This window comes from Rhinichthys klamathensis, unplaced genomic scaffold, assembly GCF_029890125.1.
Source record: "Rhinichthys klamathensis goyatoka isolate OS25496 unplaced genomic scaffold, OSU_Roscu_1.1 h1tg000281l_1, whole genome shotgun sequence".
In the NCBI taxonomy this organism is placed as follows: domain Eukaryota; kingdom Metazoa; phylum Chordata; class Actinopteri; order Cypriniformes; family Leuciscidae; genus Rhinichthys; species Rhinichthys klamathensis.
Window position 1 is genome coordinate 4,157,534 of NW_026606800.1, and position 15,295 is coordinate 4,172,828.

Genomic DNA, 15,295 nt, shown 5'->3' on the forward strand with positions numbered 1-15,295 from the left:
GTTACCCAGAAGCCTCAAGGGCATAAACCAATGATGTTCCATGAGCTGTTTGTGATGACCGTGGAGATTTTCAGCAGGAGAGTGATGAATCATACATTATTTATCCTGTTTTAAATAATAAACAGAATACTGTTTCTAAGTCGGCGTCTTAGAGGGATAGTTCACCCGAAAAAGAAAATCCCGTCATTATTTACTGACCCCTGATGCTGTTCCCAATCTGAATGACTTTCTTTTTTTGCCGTGATAGCAATGTGTTGTAACCGGGTCCTGTTGAATAATAAACTACCTCTTCTGCCATCTAGTGGTGATGAGTATAATTGTCTTTTAGTACAAAGAACATTAGATCTGTGACATTTTCAGCCGAGTTCAAAGGTTGAGGTCTTCCTCTCATTTAAAATGAAAGCGGATGGTGATTATTAATACTTTCAAGCTCCAAAAAGAAACACAAATCCACAGAGAAGTATCATAAAAGTAGTTTATATTCAAACAGGGAGCCAAAGGGGTGTGCTATAGGGGTTCATACAAATAATAATAATTAACAATAAAATAGTTTTAAAAATACTGAAATTGACATTATTACTGTCTCTTCTTTCTAAAGACTGATCAGAAATCATAAGAATTATTTTATTCCACAGCCAACATTTTATGTTTCTCTTCAGAGATATAGAGTCAATAATTGAAAATCAATGTTCTCCAGGTAATATTAAAACATTTATAATATTATTACTTTTCATTGTCTAAAGGGGTGACTTTAGCAAGGGGACTGGGACATCAAAATGTTTGAAAAGCCCTGGTTTATACGACTTGTGCAGAATGTGCACTATATTCCAAGTCTTCCAAAGCCAAATGGAATGCTTTTGTGTGAGGAACAGACTGAAATTTCCCTTTTTCTTCTCAACCGAAGCTTTCAAATCTCATTGACGCTTGTGTTGAATAAAAATAAAATGGTGCTATTAGATGTGCAATCACAGGTTTGGTGACACTAATGCCAAATGCCATTGGTTCTGGCATGTCATGTGATCAGTTGACACACCCAGAAATGAGATTTGAGAGCTACAGGGAAGATTATCAGTGGAAAAACTACTTAAAGTCACCATGAAATCAAAATTGACTCTTTTTTTTTTTAACGGAATATTGCAGTTTTTATTATAAATGATTTATCCGTGCACATCATTTTTTTTTAATTCATGTGTCCTCGTAATCTTTAATAAAACTTACTTCCCCTCCCTCTTGCGTCGACATCTCATCTCTTCTCTGATGATGTATTTACTGCAAGAGGACGAGACAACCTGTCACTCACATGACATCATAGCAATACATAGATAGATTAAAACTTTGTTTATCCACAAGGGAAAATTTAGACGTTACAGCAGCATAAACAAGACGAAAACAAAAATTATACTTAAGAAGACAAAAACATGTATTCTGAAGATAAATTATGTAGGGAGACCAAAAATATTATAACATATCATTAAATATACATTTAAAAAGGTTAATAAATAAATAAATATCCTAAGTATATGGGTAAATATACTCTACTAAAAAAATTAAATTGGTCCCATGGAAGTTTTTATTTTATTTGTATCTATCAATAGCAAACCACAACCATTCATCCAATTCCTGATGGACAAAATCAAGTCCCACCCTACATTTATCAATTCTATAAACTACTTAATAATATTTTTAGTGGGGTTTTTTTTTTTTACCTTTTCGTAGCTTGATAGTATAAATCACCATCCATGAATTCGCTTAATGTGGCACTGCTAATGTTGCTCCTTGTGTTTGAATTAGTTTGGATGAACATGTCTGCTTAAAAACAAATTCATGTACCTCATTTAATAAAGATTATTTTTGGCCTTTGCACAGATGATGGTGAACAGGGCGGAGAGAGCTCATCCTCGGCCGACCCACCTAAAGAAGCCACAGGGGAGACAAAGACAGAGGGCTCATAACTTGACACCAACTTGAGAGACTCGCACGTGACCTGCCTCTACTCTTGGCCCATTGACCAAACAACTGTTACACTCTGTGCTATGCAACATCAAGACCACCAGTGATTGGCATTCAGGCATGCATGGGTCAGCAGGAAACAGCTCATTCCCATAGAGGAACTCATCTGAAGTCATGTTTATCAAATGGATACGATTGGTCATTTTCACCTCAATGACTTTGACTTCTTTTTCCCAAAGACTGTCATGATTTTCTTAATAATCGTCTGTTTCGTGTGTCTTATAAAAACAGACGTGACCTGCTTTCCCATTTGAAAGGAACATTTTGTTTAGTTTTAAGACTTTCCATAATGGCATTTTCTCTGAATGTTGACATGTAGTGGCAAAAATGTCTCTTTTTGCACAAAAAAAGTAAATACATTCCATTTGGTGATGTAAGTAAAGTTTTTTTATCTTACAATATTTGTCTGTCCTTGTACAACACCACATCTGTGTTTTGTATTGTAAAGATATGCATTGTTAACATTCTAGCCAGAGGACAAGAAACAGTGCTGAATAACATGAAATATGATATTTTCTTCTTGTAAATAGAGAATTGTACATTATATTTGCTAGTTTTGTTTAAAAGCCTACCTTTGTGTGCTGTCAGTGTTGCCCTGCGTGAGCTGGAATTGGATTGTTAGCTGTCTGATGTATCGCTGCAAACATCTGTGGTCATGTCATTTGGACGTCATCTTAAGTGCTTGTCTCAGATATTTCTTTACTGTTGTCAATGGCAATGATTGTGGAGACGTGTTGTTCTTCCTCTCTTTCGTCTTTTCGTCATGCTTCTGTCAGAGGATTGCATTTTATTTTATTTTATTTTATTTTTTACCTGCCCATAAATCTTGTGTTATTTTGTCTGATGTAAGCTACATATAAAATGGCATTCTGCTATGTTTAAAAATTACAATAAATCCCGTGCTTAGTTTTTAGTAGTTTACATTTTTTGAACCGTGGACCTGAGGTGGTAATTTATGTAACCAGCAGAGGACACCAAAGGTATCTTTTATAATGTGTGGGCACAAAAAAATGTCACCATAATTTCCCATTCAATTTTTTGGGCAAAAAACAATATAATAATTTTAAAACAAAAGAGGTTTATAAACTAGCAAAAATATCTCATATATGTGTGCAATATTACATGTTTTGTTGCTGTTAATGGAGTTAAACAAAGCATTTTATTTTATTTTCTACAAACTAGCATTGTAGATTTGTTTACAATTAAATCTGTATTTACAATTTAGAGCATAAATATAATTATTGCATATAATCTACATTTATTTACTTTGTAAAAACTTTTACAAACTCAACAGTCAAATGTTTCACTTTCGACTAACAGCCAATAGGAATACTGACTCCTCCCACTCATGTTTAATCATTTTCATGTAGTTGAACAAAAACTATTTAAGATCCTTTGCAAAGAGAAAATGCATCTACATATTCTACAGAGCGTTAATATAAAGTTTAGTGTTTGCTTATTGATAAGAAAAGCTTAGTTTTGAAAATGGTAGAGGCTTTCTGTGGCACTTGGAAACTGGTCAACAGTGAGAACTTTGATGAGTATATGAAAGCTATAGGTAAGTTTTATGATCATAATAATTATTATTAATATAGTTTATTATTTCTGATCTTTTTCTTTTGTATTTATAGTGGTAATACTATAATAAGGTCTCATTTGTCAACATTAATGCAACAACTAACAATGAGCAATATATTTGAACAGCACCTTTGTTAATGTTAGTTGATAAAAATGTTCATGTTAGTTCAGTGCATTAATGTCAATAGATACAACTTTTGATCTTAAAAATGTAGTGGTAAATGCTGAGATTAACATTAAGATTAATAAATGATGTAGAAGTTCATGTTGACTGTGTAGTTTACTTTTGTTAACACATGAAACCTTACCATTATGGTTTTAATTTCAGACACATCCTATTAAAAACCCTATGGGTTTAGTGAGCAGATTTCAATTAATGTGATTCTTTCTAAGGTGTTGGGTTTGCAGTAAGACAAGTTGGAAATGTGACTAAACCGACCCTCATCATCTCGAAAGAGGGGGATAAAGTGGTCCAAAAAACACAGAGTACTTTTAAGAACACTGAGATCTCATTCACACTGGGTGAGGAGTTTGATGAGACCACCGCAGACGACCGAAACTGTAAAGTAGGTTTATGCTTCATAACATGGTTTAATGGGAACTCTTACAACTGGGCACAATTCATTCCCATTTCAGAGCTTCTGTCTGAAGCTTTCTGTCTGAGATGAATAAGCAGTAATGTGTTATTTTTACCAGTCCACGGTGGTAATGGATGGAGACCGGCTTGTTCATGTGCAGAAGTGGAATAGAAAAGAGACCACCTTTGTCCGGGAGATCAAGGACGGGAAGATGGTGATGGTAAGGCTCTTTACAGCAGTATTCAGTAGCCTATATTTGGTCAATAAAATCAACTTTAGTTTATATTCATATTCATGGTTGGAATGGCAATAAAGCACTTTGAACTTGAACAAATATCAGTACAAATTCAAAGTGCTTTATTGTCATTCCAACCATACAACAAATAGTATACAGCAGAACTAAATTAAGTTTCTCCAAGCTCAAATGTGCAAAGTTAGAACAAGCATAAGACAACAACATAATGTAGTACAAACAGGTGGATGTAACATGCACCATTATAAACAAAATAACAAATCAACTTATAAGACAGTCAAAACTATAAATATATGAAAATATACAAAACATGACATTTGACATTTATAACTTGCACTTTATTGTTTGCTGATTTAAATTTTGTTTCAGAAACTCACCTTAGGGGACGTGGTAGCTGTGCGGACCTATGAAAAAGCATAAGTTTTGGGAATATCAGGATTTTTTCTTCTTCACTGGGCAGCAAGAGATATGATGTGCTTTGATGCTTTACTGAAAGCACAACTTGCACTTGGTTCCTTCAAATCTTATCTGTGAAAGAATGGACTACCAATATTTTTGATCATTTAAAAAAAATACATTTCAGTCAGTGTGAATCATTTAATAAATAACCAGTCAAAAATGATGACTTGTGTGTTCATTCATGAGTTTAATGTAGGCCTACGTAGGCCTATATATTAAGAGGGTTGACGAAAAGTGAATTCAGTACTAATATCAGGTTATGGTTGTTTTGTAATTTTACAATGTACAGTTTCTGTTGAACAAAACAATTAGCTGTTTTTATAAGCTACCTTTTACGTTTATGCACATATATAGACCCCTTCAGCGCTGCACTCGTTGTGTTCTGTCTTCCGGTTTGAATTTCCACAACATGAAGGTGATCTTACGGATTTATGAATGAACCGCTCGTTTTAAAATCCCTACAATAAGCAAATACACTTCACCAGCTAATTGAAGTAATGAAGTACCGCATAAACGGAAGTTCAAACCCCCCCATATATATATATATATATATATATATATATATATATATAATAAATAAATAAATACAAAAAAAAAAATACAGACACTAAAACACAAGATTATTACTCAAATAAACACATTAAACATAGTACAATTAACTACAGTTTTAACAGCTTTTTTGTTTTGCATGGAAGAGATGGTAGAAATATATTGTTCCATTTCAGTTTTTAGCACCGAAAAAAGTGTTTTTTATTACTGTATTTATTTACATTTAGGGATATGGAATTTGGCAACAAATAAGATTAGGTTTACTAGAAAGAGAGCACCATTGTCCTTCCCACAGTCACTAAAACAACCAAAAATTACATTTTTGTAGTACAGGGAGAAAAGTCTGGTAAGGTGATGTCCAATCAGTGATGAGTGATGACCAATCAGTGCGCGTGACTGCAAAAGGTTGCGCAAAACAAAGCGTCACGTGAGAGCCATTGCGTTTCCTGTTTTAGTTTGCACCTCTTTTTTGTACAGTCTATGGTTTACACAAAGAGGGTGTAATAATATAAACAGGGACGCGCAGGAATGACTTTACTCGTTCTATTATGCGTGTTTAGTCATGTTTTTTACCTTCAGGTTTCTGCTGCGCCGGTTAATAATTTCTTCAAACACCTGCAGAGCGCATGTAAGTGTTTCAGAGCCTGATCAGCTGTTAAAGGTGCTTCATGTCTCCTCCTGATGTTGTCTTTATGCATTAGTTTGCTCTATCGCTCACACACTTTACATATGTTTAGGCATTGCCTGGTCTTTTATTGGCGGTTTTACAGACTTAACTCGTCAGAGATTCTTGTACATTTAGCTGTTGTTGTTGTCCATGTTTGCATTTAGTTTGCATGTTCTGTTTGGGACTTATACTCTTAACATCAAGGGTCGTGTATTGATAAATTGTAACATTTAAATATATAAGCATGTACACGACAATGATTTTGCATCAACTGATATTAGTGCAAATAAATGAAATATCTTATAATAAATTGAGTGTCATTTATATACTGTAAAATCAAACAGACTTTTTAAAATGACCCTTTTAATCAGGTTAGTTCATTCAAAGTAAATAAATTATGATAGTCAAGGAAATGCATCTGAAAGAAACATTACTTAAATTACATTAAGAAGCCGTGCTGAAATGAAATTTTCTGGCGTTAAGAGAAATATGGAAAGGTTGATATTTAACTTGGATATTGAATTAGGCTGATGATGCGTAATGGTTTTTCACAATTTTATGAGCAATTATTGTGAACAAGATTGCTGCTGACATGTTTGAAATGTAATTCAAATGTTATTAAAACACACACACACACACACACACACACACATATATGCATACATTTACACACACAAAGAATTTTCAGTTGCAAAGATTATTAAAATGGTGTATTACATATGATTTGACTATGAAGTTGACTATGTACATTTTATTTTATTTAAATTAATGTTATTATTTTCAATATTTTGTGGATGTGTTGAGGTCCAGTAAGTTGTCCCTAAACAAAAATGATGTATTATCATGCTGGACAACAGTAATTTTTCTTAACAAAACAAAAATGGTACAAATAAAATGAATGGGTAAGAGTTCAATAGTATCTTTCTACTCGGTCAAAACAAACAAACAAACAAACTAGCAAGATTAGTTTTGAAATATTTGAATGAGGAAGTCGATATAAGAATGAATTAAGAATTGATTTCAAGTTGATTGTGCTCTTTTAAAGTAGCATTGGCCTGATTTGCTGTGAAATAGCTTCTGAATGGGACAAAATATTTAACACATCAGTATTTAAAGGGATACTCCACTTTTTTTGGAAATAGGCTCATTTTACAACTCCCCAAGAGTTAAACTGTTCAGTTTTTCCGTTTTTGAATCCATTCAGCCGATCTCCGGTTCTGGCGGTACCACTTTTAGCATAGCTTAGCATACATCATTGAAGTGGACAAGACCATTAGCATTTCTAAAAAAAAAAATGACCAAAGAGTTTTGTCATTGACCATGTGTGCAAATGACCAAATGACCATGAGTGCAGCAGGCGTAATGATATGACGCAGCGCCTGAAAATAGGCCACCTTCCGTCAACACAACGGAACTATTTTCAGGCGCTGCGTCATATCATTACGCCTGCTGCACTCATGGTACGGCAGTAAAGTTTCTTGATTATTACGCAGGAATGAGAGTACAGTTCCTAGCCATATCAGCCTAGAAAATCGCAACTTTACATTTTCCGTCGGTCTTAGTGCACGATGTAACTACAGAAGAGTCAAGTTTTAAATAGGAAAAATATCAAAACTCTTTGGTCATTTTTTTTTTTAGAAATGCTAATGGTCTTGTCCACTTCAATGATGTATGCTAAAAGTGGTACCGCCAGAACCGGAGATCGGCTGAATGGATTCAAAAACGGTAAAACTGAACAGTTTAACTCTGGGGGAGTTGTAAAATGAGCCTATTTCCAAAAAAAGTGGAGTATCCCTTTAAGGGGAGTATTTTGCATATTTGTCAAATGGCTTTTAACTGCCCATTTTAAATTCCAGCTAAATTCTGGCATATCTCAGACCTGCACTTGGATCCAACCTACCATGTCACAGAAGACCACACCAAAGTTTGTTTTTCCTCCAAGGGAGTTCCTGCATTGGATCCAGGAGTGTTTGGAGATTTCCTGTGTGATTCTCCATACCAGCTCATTCTCTCAGCGTTCAGTTACATGAAACAAGTGGACCTGCAGCCCGACTTCATTATATGGACAGGGTATAAAGCAAACGCATTTTTTGTCTCGCAGCTGTTCTGTGTAATCAGTTGGTATAATTTTTTCTACTTGAAAGAGGGAGATTATTGAATTTGGGAGCTAATGATCACATCATGGTTTTTGTCTTCAATATTTTTTATTAACTTTTATTTAAATGTTGTGCCCCTCACTGCAGAGACAGCCCTCCACACGTCCCAAAAGAAGAGCTTTCCACTGATATAGTGATCAATGTTATTGCCAATATGACTCACACCATACGTCAGTTCTTCCCAGAGCTACCAGTTTACCCTGCCCTGGGAAACCACGACTACTGGCCACAGGTATTTCAAATCCAAGGGCAACTAGAGCTCCTGGAGTTATAGCCAAGATGACAGTTCTGGGGTCAAATAAAGGGCAGACATTTTTATGTTGTTTGAATGGAATATTTCCATACTGCTTGCTGCAAAGCATACACTGAAAATGTATTTATATATTTGTTTATATTTTATTATTGTATTATGTTTTTAAGTTGTCTATTTAAAAAATATATAAATGCATTTAAACAATTATGCGACAATAAAACTATTCAACAATTGCATCCAGTTAAGCATTTTTAATTACATTTTACGTAAAATATGTCATATTCGTTACTGATATTACCTCTGCTTCCTTTATGAAAATAGAAATGGTGAGTGCATTGCATTGTGGGACCAGTATTTGAAACGGCGTACTCTGTCGTATATGGCTCAATTTGGCACAGTATGATTGCTGCATACTGCTGAAATATTAAGACTATACTCTTAGGAAGAAAAGGTTTAATCGTGTTCTATATAGAACCCTACGGTACTTGACTCAATTTTTTCAAAAAGGAGAAATGTCTTAAATGATTGCATAATACTTTCATGTTTAACAGTTTTTTTAATTAATGATTAAGTAAGTTTATGAGCTGTGCAATTCACATTCAAATGTATCTATTTATGAGTCACCTGACAGAACCTTTTAAGGAGAGAGAGAGGAGAGATGTTTTACTCTAAAAGTGCAGTGTAGTATGCTATTTTGAATATTAAAATATTTTATGCTGGGTTTTTTTTGTGTGTGTGTGTGTGTCTAATCTTGCTTTAAATCATTTTAGGATCAGTTGCCAACATCTGGAAATGCAATTTACGACGCTGTAGCCAAAATCTGGTCTCCGTGGTTGAACCCAGCAGCTGTAGCAACTTTGCAAAAAGGTAACTGCAGATAAGGAAGTCATGAATGAGAACATTTAAATTACTATATTATTTTGGATGCTGATTGGTCAATGCAAAGTTTTAGCCTTGCTAAAATACTTGGATGCAAACGACAGTATGATGTAAAATCTCTTTTAATCTAGCCACTGTTTTTGTCACTAATATATATAGGGATGCACTATATATCGGCCACCATATCGGTATCACCCGATATATGATCATTTGTGGTGTTATCGGCCCAATAAGAAAATGTAGCCGATATATTAAAGCTGATAAATAATGGATTATTTCCTTGAGCTGAGACACTTCAGATGCGCACTGTTCACCATCATGGTTTTGAATTGCTTGAAATATGATTGGAATCACTTCAAAAAAGGAAAATACAGTTCAGTGCAACATGTGCAGCACAGGTCTGTCATATAGGCTGCATACAATTATAATGAGAACATTATAGTTGTGTGTTTGGGTCATGGCTTTTAATGGTGAGACTTTTGTTTTTGTAATCAGGCTCTCAGAAATTATCTAAAAATTTGGATTTAGATTTATCGCTCAATATATCGGTTATCGGCTTTCAAATATAAAGAATTATCGGTATCGGCCAAAATGTTCATATCGGTGCATCCCTAAATATATATATGTGTGTGTGTGTGTATGTGTATATATGTATATATATATATATATATATATATATATATATATATATATATTACACATACACACACATTTCTCTATGTTACTGTGATGCATGGTGCCTAACAGTGACCTTTAGCTCTGTGAAAATATAGTGAGCTAATACTCTTCATATGTTACTTGTTTGCATGAAGGTGGCTTTTACTCTCTTGTGATCAAACCCGGCCTACGTCTGGTGAGTCTCAACACAAACCTGTACTACAGTCCTAATGAAGTGACTGTAAATATGTCTGATCCTGCTGGGCAGTTCCAGTGGCTGCAGGAAACGCTTGAGCTCTCAAGACAAAACATGGAGAAGGTGAATATATTCTGTCTGCTTTTACAAGACAGTTTAATTTTAGAAAGAGCCCGCTGCACTGATCATAAGACGCCATTTTGTTATAAGGCTGTAAATTAAGAGTTGCAAAGTGGTATGTCCATGTAAGTGACATCAGCAGTGTGTGAGTGACTGCTGAGTTGAATTTCACTGTCATCTGTTCCTCTGAGGTCTATGTAATTGCTCACGTCCCCATCGGTTACCTACCCTTTGCTATAAATACAACAGCCATCCGAGAAAGCTACAATGAACAACTGGTCAAAATATTTCGCAACTACAGTGACGTCGTTGAGGGTCAATTCTACGGTCACACTCATCGAGACAGCATAATGGTTCTGCTGGATCACAAAGGTAACAACACCGCAGTACATTCATATTTTAAATAAGAGATTCAAAAGATGTTTTTTTAGTTCCAAACTGTTGACTTAGATAAAATAAAATACACATCATGTATATGTGTGTGTGTATATATACAGTATTTACCATTCTGATTTATGTACCATCAATTCATCTGTTCAAGGGAAACCTGTGAACTCTATATTTGTCACACCTGCTGTTACACCTATCAAAAGTCTATTGGAGCCATTCTCGAACAATCCTGGCCTCCGTGCGTATCTGTACCACCCTGAGAATTATGGTTTACTGGTAAGTCTCCACCTACTAGCAAGTTCAAGCACTGATTTATTTACTTTTAGCATGCCTTTAGAATTATTAGAACATTCTTATAATTATTAGTATGGAAGCTTGCTTCCATCATGGAATAAAACGATTAAAAATGTAATTGCAGCTTTTTATCTCACAAAACTTTTTCTTCTTTTTTTTGCAATTCAGAGTTTAAAGGCCCGTTCACACCAAGAACTATAACTACAAAATGATAACTCGCAAGAAATTTTTTTCTGAAATGTTTCTTGCAATTGCGAGTTTAGATATCGCAATTTAGATATTCTCTTAATTCCAAGTTTATAACTAGCAATTCTGACTTTTTTCTCAGAATTGTGAGATATAAACTCGCAATTGCAAGAAAAAAAGGTCAGATTTTTGAGATAAAAAGACGCTATTACCTTTTTCTTTTTTTTTTTATTCCATGGCAAAAAAAGCTTCCATATATTAGGCAAGGCACTGTGTTAAAATGTCTTATAATTATGATATTCTGAGTTGTTTAGAGCTGAATAGTTGGCTTAATTCTAATACATGTGAAAATATTTTTTGTGTGAGGTCATTCCTGCACCACTAATGTGTCTCTTCCTTGAGCAAGTCCTGTTTCTGAATGATTAATGGTAGTGTCAGTTCTAATTACATGCTGTGTTTTAATCAATGTGTCAGCTCAAAGCATGGCTCTTCTATTGTATCTCTTGTAATAATCACTCTCTTTTTTTTCTTCTACAGGATATTTGGCAGTTCTATTTAAATCTCACTGAAGCAAACCTGGAAAAAAGGTCAGAGTGGAAGCTGGAATACATTATGACTGAGGCTTTTGATATCGAAGACATTCAGCCCCACAACTTGCATGAACTTGCTCTTAGATTCGAGCAGCCACAGAGCAAAGCCTTTGAGAAGTATTTTAACCATTTTATGGTGAGCTACAACTTAAACATCACATGTGAGAGTATTTGCAAAATGGTTCAGGTGTGTGCTGTGCACTTTTTGGATCGAGAGACCTACTTGCAGTGTATGGCGAGGGCCAGGAGACCAAAAGATTGAGCTGAAGTTACAGTTCTGGAGTGGATACTCAAAAAAAAAAAGGGGGTTTAAATTTTTTTTATTAATAGAAATCAGGGAACATTTTTATTTAAATAATAATAATAATAAAAGAGGGAACCTCAGGAAAACATGTCTCACTTCACCCCAAAACCAAAAAGAGAAGAGGGGAGGGAGTGGAAGAACTCCAAATTTACGTATGTAAAGAAAATGAAGCCTAATTTAAGACTATTAAGATTTTTTTTCCATTATATTCATGACCATTTAACCACATTTCCCCCTAGACATTCTCAGTATCATAATGTGTCCATGATTTTATTATTATTATTATTGGTAAATGCCACTATTCGTAATGGTGTCTTTGCTGTAATAGTAAAAAAATATATAAATATGTAATTAATTTTAAGCAGAAAATAATGTCGTTATTCTTATTCATTTTGGGGTGAAACATTACATGGTTTTTAAGATTTACTTGTTAATAAACTGATTTTAATGCACTTAAAAAAAAAATCTTTCTTTTAAAATAATTGAGAAATTAATTTCTGCTAGAAATTAAAGGGAAAAATCTTTTTATTTGATTGGACCACTCTTCTATGTAGCTGAATGTAGCCACAGTCTTCCTTGCACAAAAAATAAATAAATAAAATATGACACTTTTTGCAAGCTTTTTATTGTTTTAGTGCTTCGTGTCTTTCTAATCCTGGAATCATCAACAAGAATTTAGTTTTGCTTTCATTATTTTGAAAGTTTGTTGTGTTGTACCAGTTATATCTTGTCAATCTTTACTACACCACACTAGTTGTAAACATGGTCACTATTAAACCGAAAACCATGCGTAAAATCCAGTCCCCATACACACTCAGAGGCCCCATACACACTCAGACCCCTCGCAGGGATACTGTCTGCTCACTGCCTCCACTGAGGGTCTTATGAAATGTTCTCTAGTTCATTTGTCTGGACCCCCTCCTCGTGTGGTCATCGGCATTCAAGTGCTACACTGCCTTTGATGACTCACAATGGTTTGTGGAGCCAGAAAGTTGACACTGAGATAAAGGGGGTGCCGTGGTGACTCTGGCAGGTTGTTTTAACGACTGACTGAGATGCTCTAATCAGCATTCATCAGTGGTCTGCCAATCGTGTTCCTCAGAGTTCCCCACAGAGACTCATCTGTAAGAGGGACTGGTCAATATTTGCCCTGCTGCACTGGCGGCACTAAAGGAGGGATGTGTTTTTTTTTTTTAAGCACGGGCCACACAGGACTGTACTGAGTTGGGCCAGAGTTTGACAGGCACATACATCTCAGAGAGCTTTGTCTCCCTTCATGGATTGGTTAGTAGAAGATGTTATCCTGGAACAGAGAGTATTTCAAATGGTTTAGTTCTGTCCATAATTAGGGTTGGGTATTATGGTAATGGGGTTGATACATAGCCTGGAGAGTATTTCAAATGCTGGGTTCAGTTTCGTCCGCAATTAGTAATTTTATTTTTTTGTTTTGCTTTGACAATATTACGGTAACGGGATGGATGCATATACTGGAGAGTATTTCATATGCTGGGTTCAGTTCCGTCCACAATTAGTATTTTTGTATTGTTTTTGTTTTTGGGTTGACGCATAACCTGGGGTCAACTAAAATTTAAACTAAAGTTACTGGGGGGTGTTGTGTTGACAAAAATGTCTTTATTAACACAGTAAAACACAGCATGTATATAAGGGAGAAACGAATGTCAGACATTTAGTAAAATGACCCTTAGGCCTATATTACAAATACATTTAGCAGTTCGGTAATCGTCCCAGAATGCATTGCTTACTACAAATGTATTTTAACATCAAATGTCCTCTGTTGTAAACATATGAGACCCCAGGGTCTAATCATAACAGATTACTCTCTGGCCGATTAGCTAGTTATTGCTGTCACATATATTCAGCTGGGCTGGCAGTCTTGTGTCTACTTTAAAAGTTAAAGAGCTGTAACAGGGAAGGTCAATGCTAGAGACCGGCATGGGTCAACTCGGCACTGATTACAGGGCCTCATTATACTTGGGCAAACCCTCATCAGAGCCTGTTCAGTCGTCAAACTATTGCTTTGATGGGCATGCTTAACCTACTGAACTATTTAAGCTGTGGATTACTGTCGTGATTGTGTAACCATGGCAGCCCCCGGGGAATTGGAATTCATGGAATATGCTGGTTAATTTTGAGCTTGGGCAGCGACTGCGTGAACGTTTGGGATTACATACCAGATGATTAAGTTCAGGACAGAAATGATTACAAAGCCCTTGACCTGTTTTCATGTAGCTTAGTTCTATAACCCTGTGTGTTTTAAAAAAAAATAATTTTTCAAAGGATTTTTAAGAATTTTTTTTAATTTAAACTAGTATTTATTTGAATCCTGTAGTTATTCAGTACTACTCCCAGTGCTGCAGTGATGACATATTTTTGTTGGCCAACAGTTTGCACCACCCTGGTTCCATCGACAAAAACCCAGTTTTTTTTTCTCCATTGATTGGCTTTATGAATGATTAAAGAAATAATGATTACAGAGATAATCTCTGCATGTAACCAACAAAAGTTTATGATTCTTACTCTTTTTGTTCATCATGATAGTCTTCACAAATTAACACAACGTCTATGAATTTTGAAGCCTAAATACAATCAGCAGAAGTAAAAAGCTAAACATAGACATGCCCAAAATGATTAGACACTAAGCTTTTTATTGTCATAACCACAAATTATTGGGTCATGAATTTAGCTCAATTTAAGCAAATGCACTTCTTAAAGCATCTAAGACAGAATTAAGTTTTTGGCAGGATATGGGAAGTTGTGTGTGAAGTGATGAATCACTGATGCTCCAGAGCGGTGTCTTGGAAAATCTGCTGATAAATATTATAATAAATGCTTCTCCTCCAGTACAGTGAAGCATGGAGGAAGAGGTGTCATTGTCTGGGGAGCTTTTTAGCTGCTGGTGTTGGTGAGCTGCTTCCCTGTGAAAGATCATTTAATGCTTTAGTTTAGAGCAGAATATTCCAGAATGGCTTGATTCGCACAATTGAAAAATTGTTATCTAAAGAGGAATGATCCGATGTTCTTTTTTAATAAGACAACACTCCTGCCCACATTGCAAAGTCAACCAAGAAGCGGCTTGAGAATAAAGTTCATTAGACTCATGTTTTGACCTGGTCAGAGTCCAGATGTGAACCTAGTGAATATTTGCTCTCACATTA

The 15,295-nt window shown here is 35.2% G+C and overlaps 3 protein-coding genes across 3 annotated transcripts in view; all 3 read left to right on the forward strand.

Annotated features, from left to right (window-relative positions):
• pkib (protein kinase (cAMP-dependent, catalytic) inhibitor beta) overlaps nt 1-2,921 on the forward strand; it is a 45,050-nt gene extending 42,129 nt beyond the window's left edge. Inside the window, exon 3 of the mRNA XM_056269348.1 lies at nt 1,867-2,921. Within this exon, the coding sequence (XP_056125323.1) occupies nt 1,867-1,952 (86 nt within the window). The 3' untranslated portion in view covers nt 1,953-2,921. The remainder of the gene's footprint in view (nt 1-1,866) is intronic.
• A 482-nt stretch (nt 2,922-3,403) lies between these two features.
• On the forward strand, nt 3,404-5,041 carry fabp7b (fatty acid binding protein 7, brain, b). Its single transcript, XM_056269347.1, has 4 exons — nt 3,404-3,568; nt 3,982-4,154; nt 4,285-4,386; nt 4,789-5,041. The coding sequence occupies exons 1-4, from the start codon at nt 3,496-3,498 to the stop codon at nt 4,837-4,839; spliced, it is 399 nt and encodes a 132-aa protein (XP_056125322.1). The 5' UTR covers nt 3,404-3,495; the 3' UTR covers nt 4,840-5,041.
• Nucleotides 5,042-5,901: 860 nt separating this feature from the next.
• On the forward strand, nt 5,902-12,212 carry smpdl3a (sphingomyelin phosphodiesterase acid like 3A). Its single transcript, XM_056269345.1, has 8 exons — nt 5,902-6,055; nt 7,951-8,164; nt 8,338-8,482; nt 9,274-9,370; nt 10,195-10,358; nt 10,547-10,727; nt 10,897-11,021; nt 11,763-12,212. The coding sequence occupies exons 1-8, from the start codon at nt 5,956-5,958 to the stop codon at nt 12,075-12,077; spliced, it is 1,341 nt and encodes a 446-aa protein (XP_056125320.1). The 5' UTR covers nt 5,902-5,955; the 3' UTR covers nt 12,078-12,212.
• The last annotated feature ends 3,083 nt before the right edge of the window (nt 12,213-15,295 follow it).

Coding starts and splice junctions, on each gene's coding strand:
- fabp7b (XM_056269347.1), top strand. CDS start 3,496: ATGGTAGAGGCTTTCTGTGGCACTTGGAAACTGGTCAACAGTGAGAAC. Junction 3,569..3,981: donor TGAGTATATGAAAGCTATAG/GTAAGTTTTATG, acceptor ATTCTTTCTAAG/GTGTTGGGTTTGCAGTAAGA. Junction 4,155..4,284: donor CAGACGACCGAAACTGTAAA/GTAGGTTTATGC, acceptor TATTTTTACCAG/TCCACGGTGGTAATGGATGG.
- smpdl3a (XM_056269345.1), top strand. CDS start 5,956: ATGACTTTACTCGTTCTATTATGCGTGTTTAGTCATGTTTTTTACCTT. Junction 10,359..10,546: donor CAAGACAAAACATGGAGAAG/GTGAATATATTC, acceptor TGTTCCTCTGAG/GTCTATGTAATTGCTCACGT. Junction 10,728..10,896: donor GGTTCTGCTGGATCACAAAG/GTAACAACACCG, acceptor CATCTGTTCAAG/GGAAACCTGTGAACTCTATA.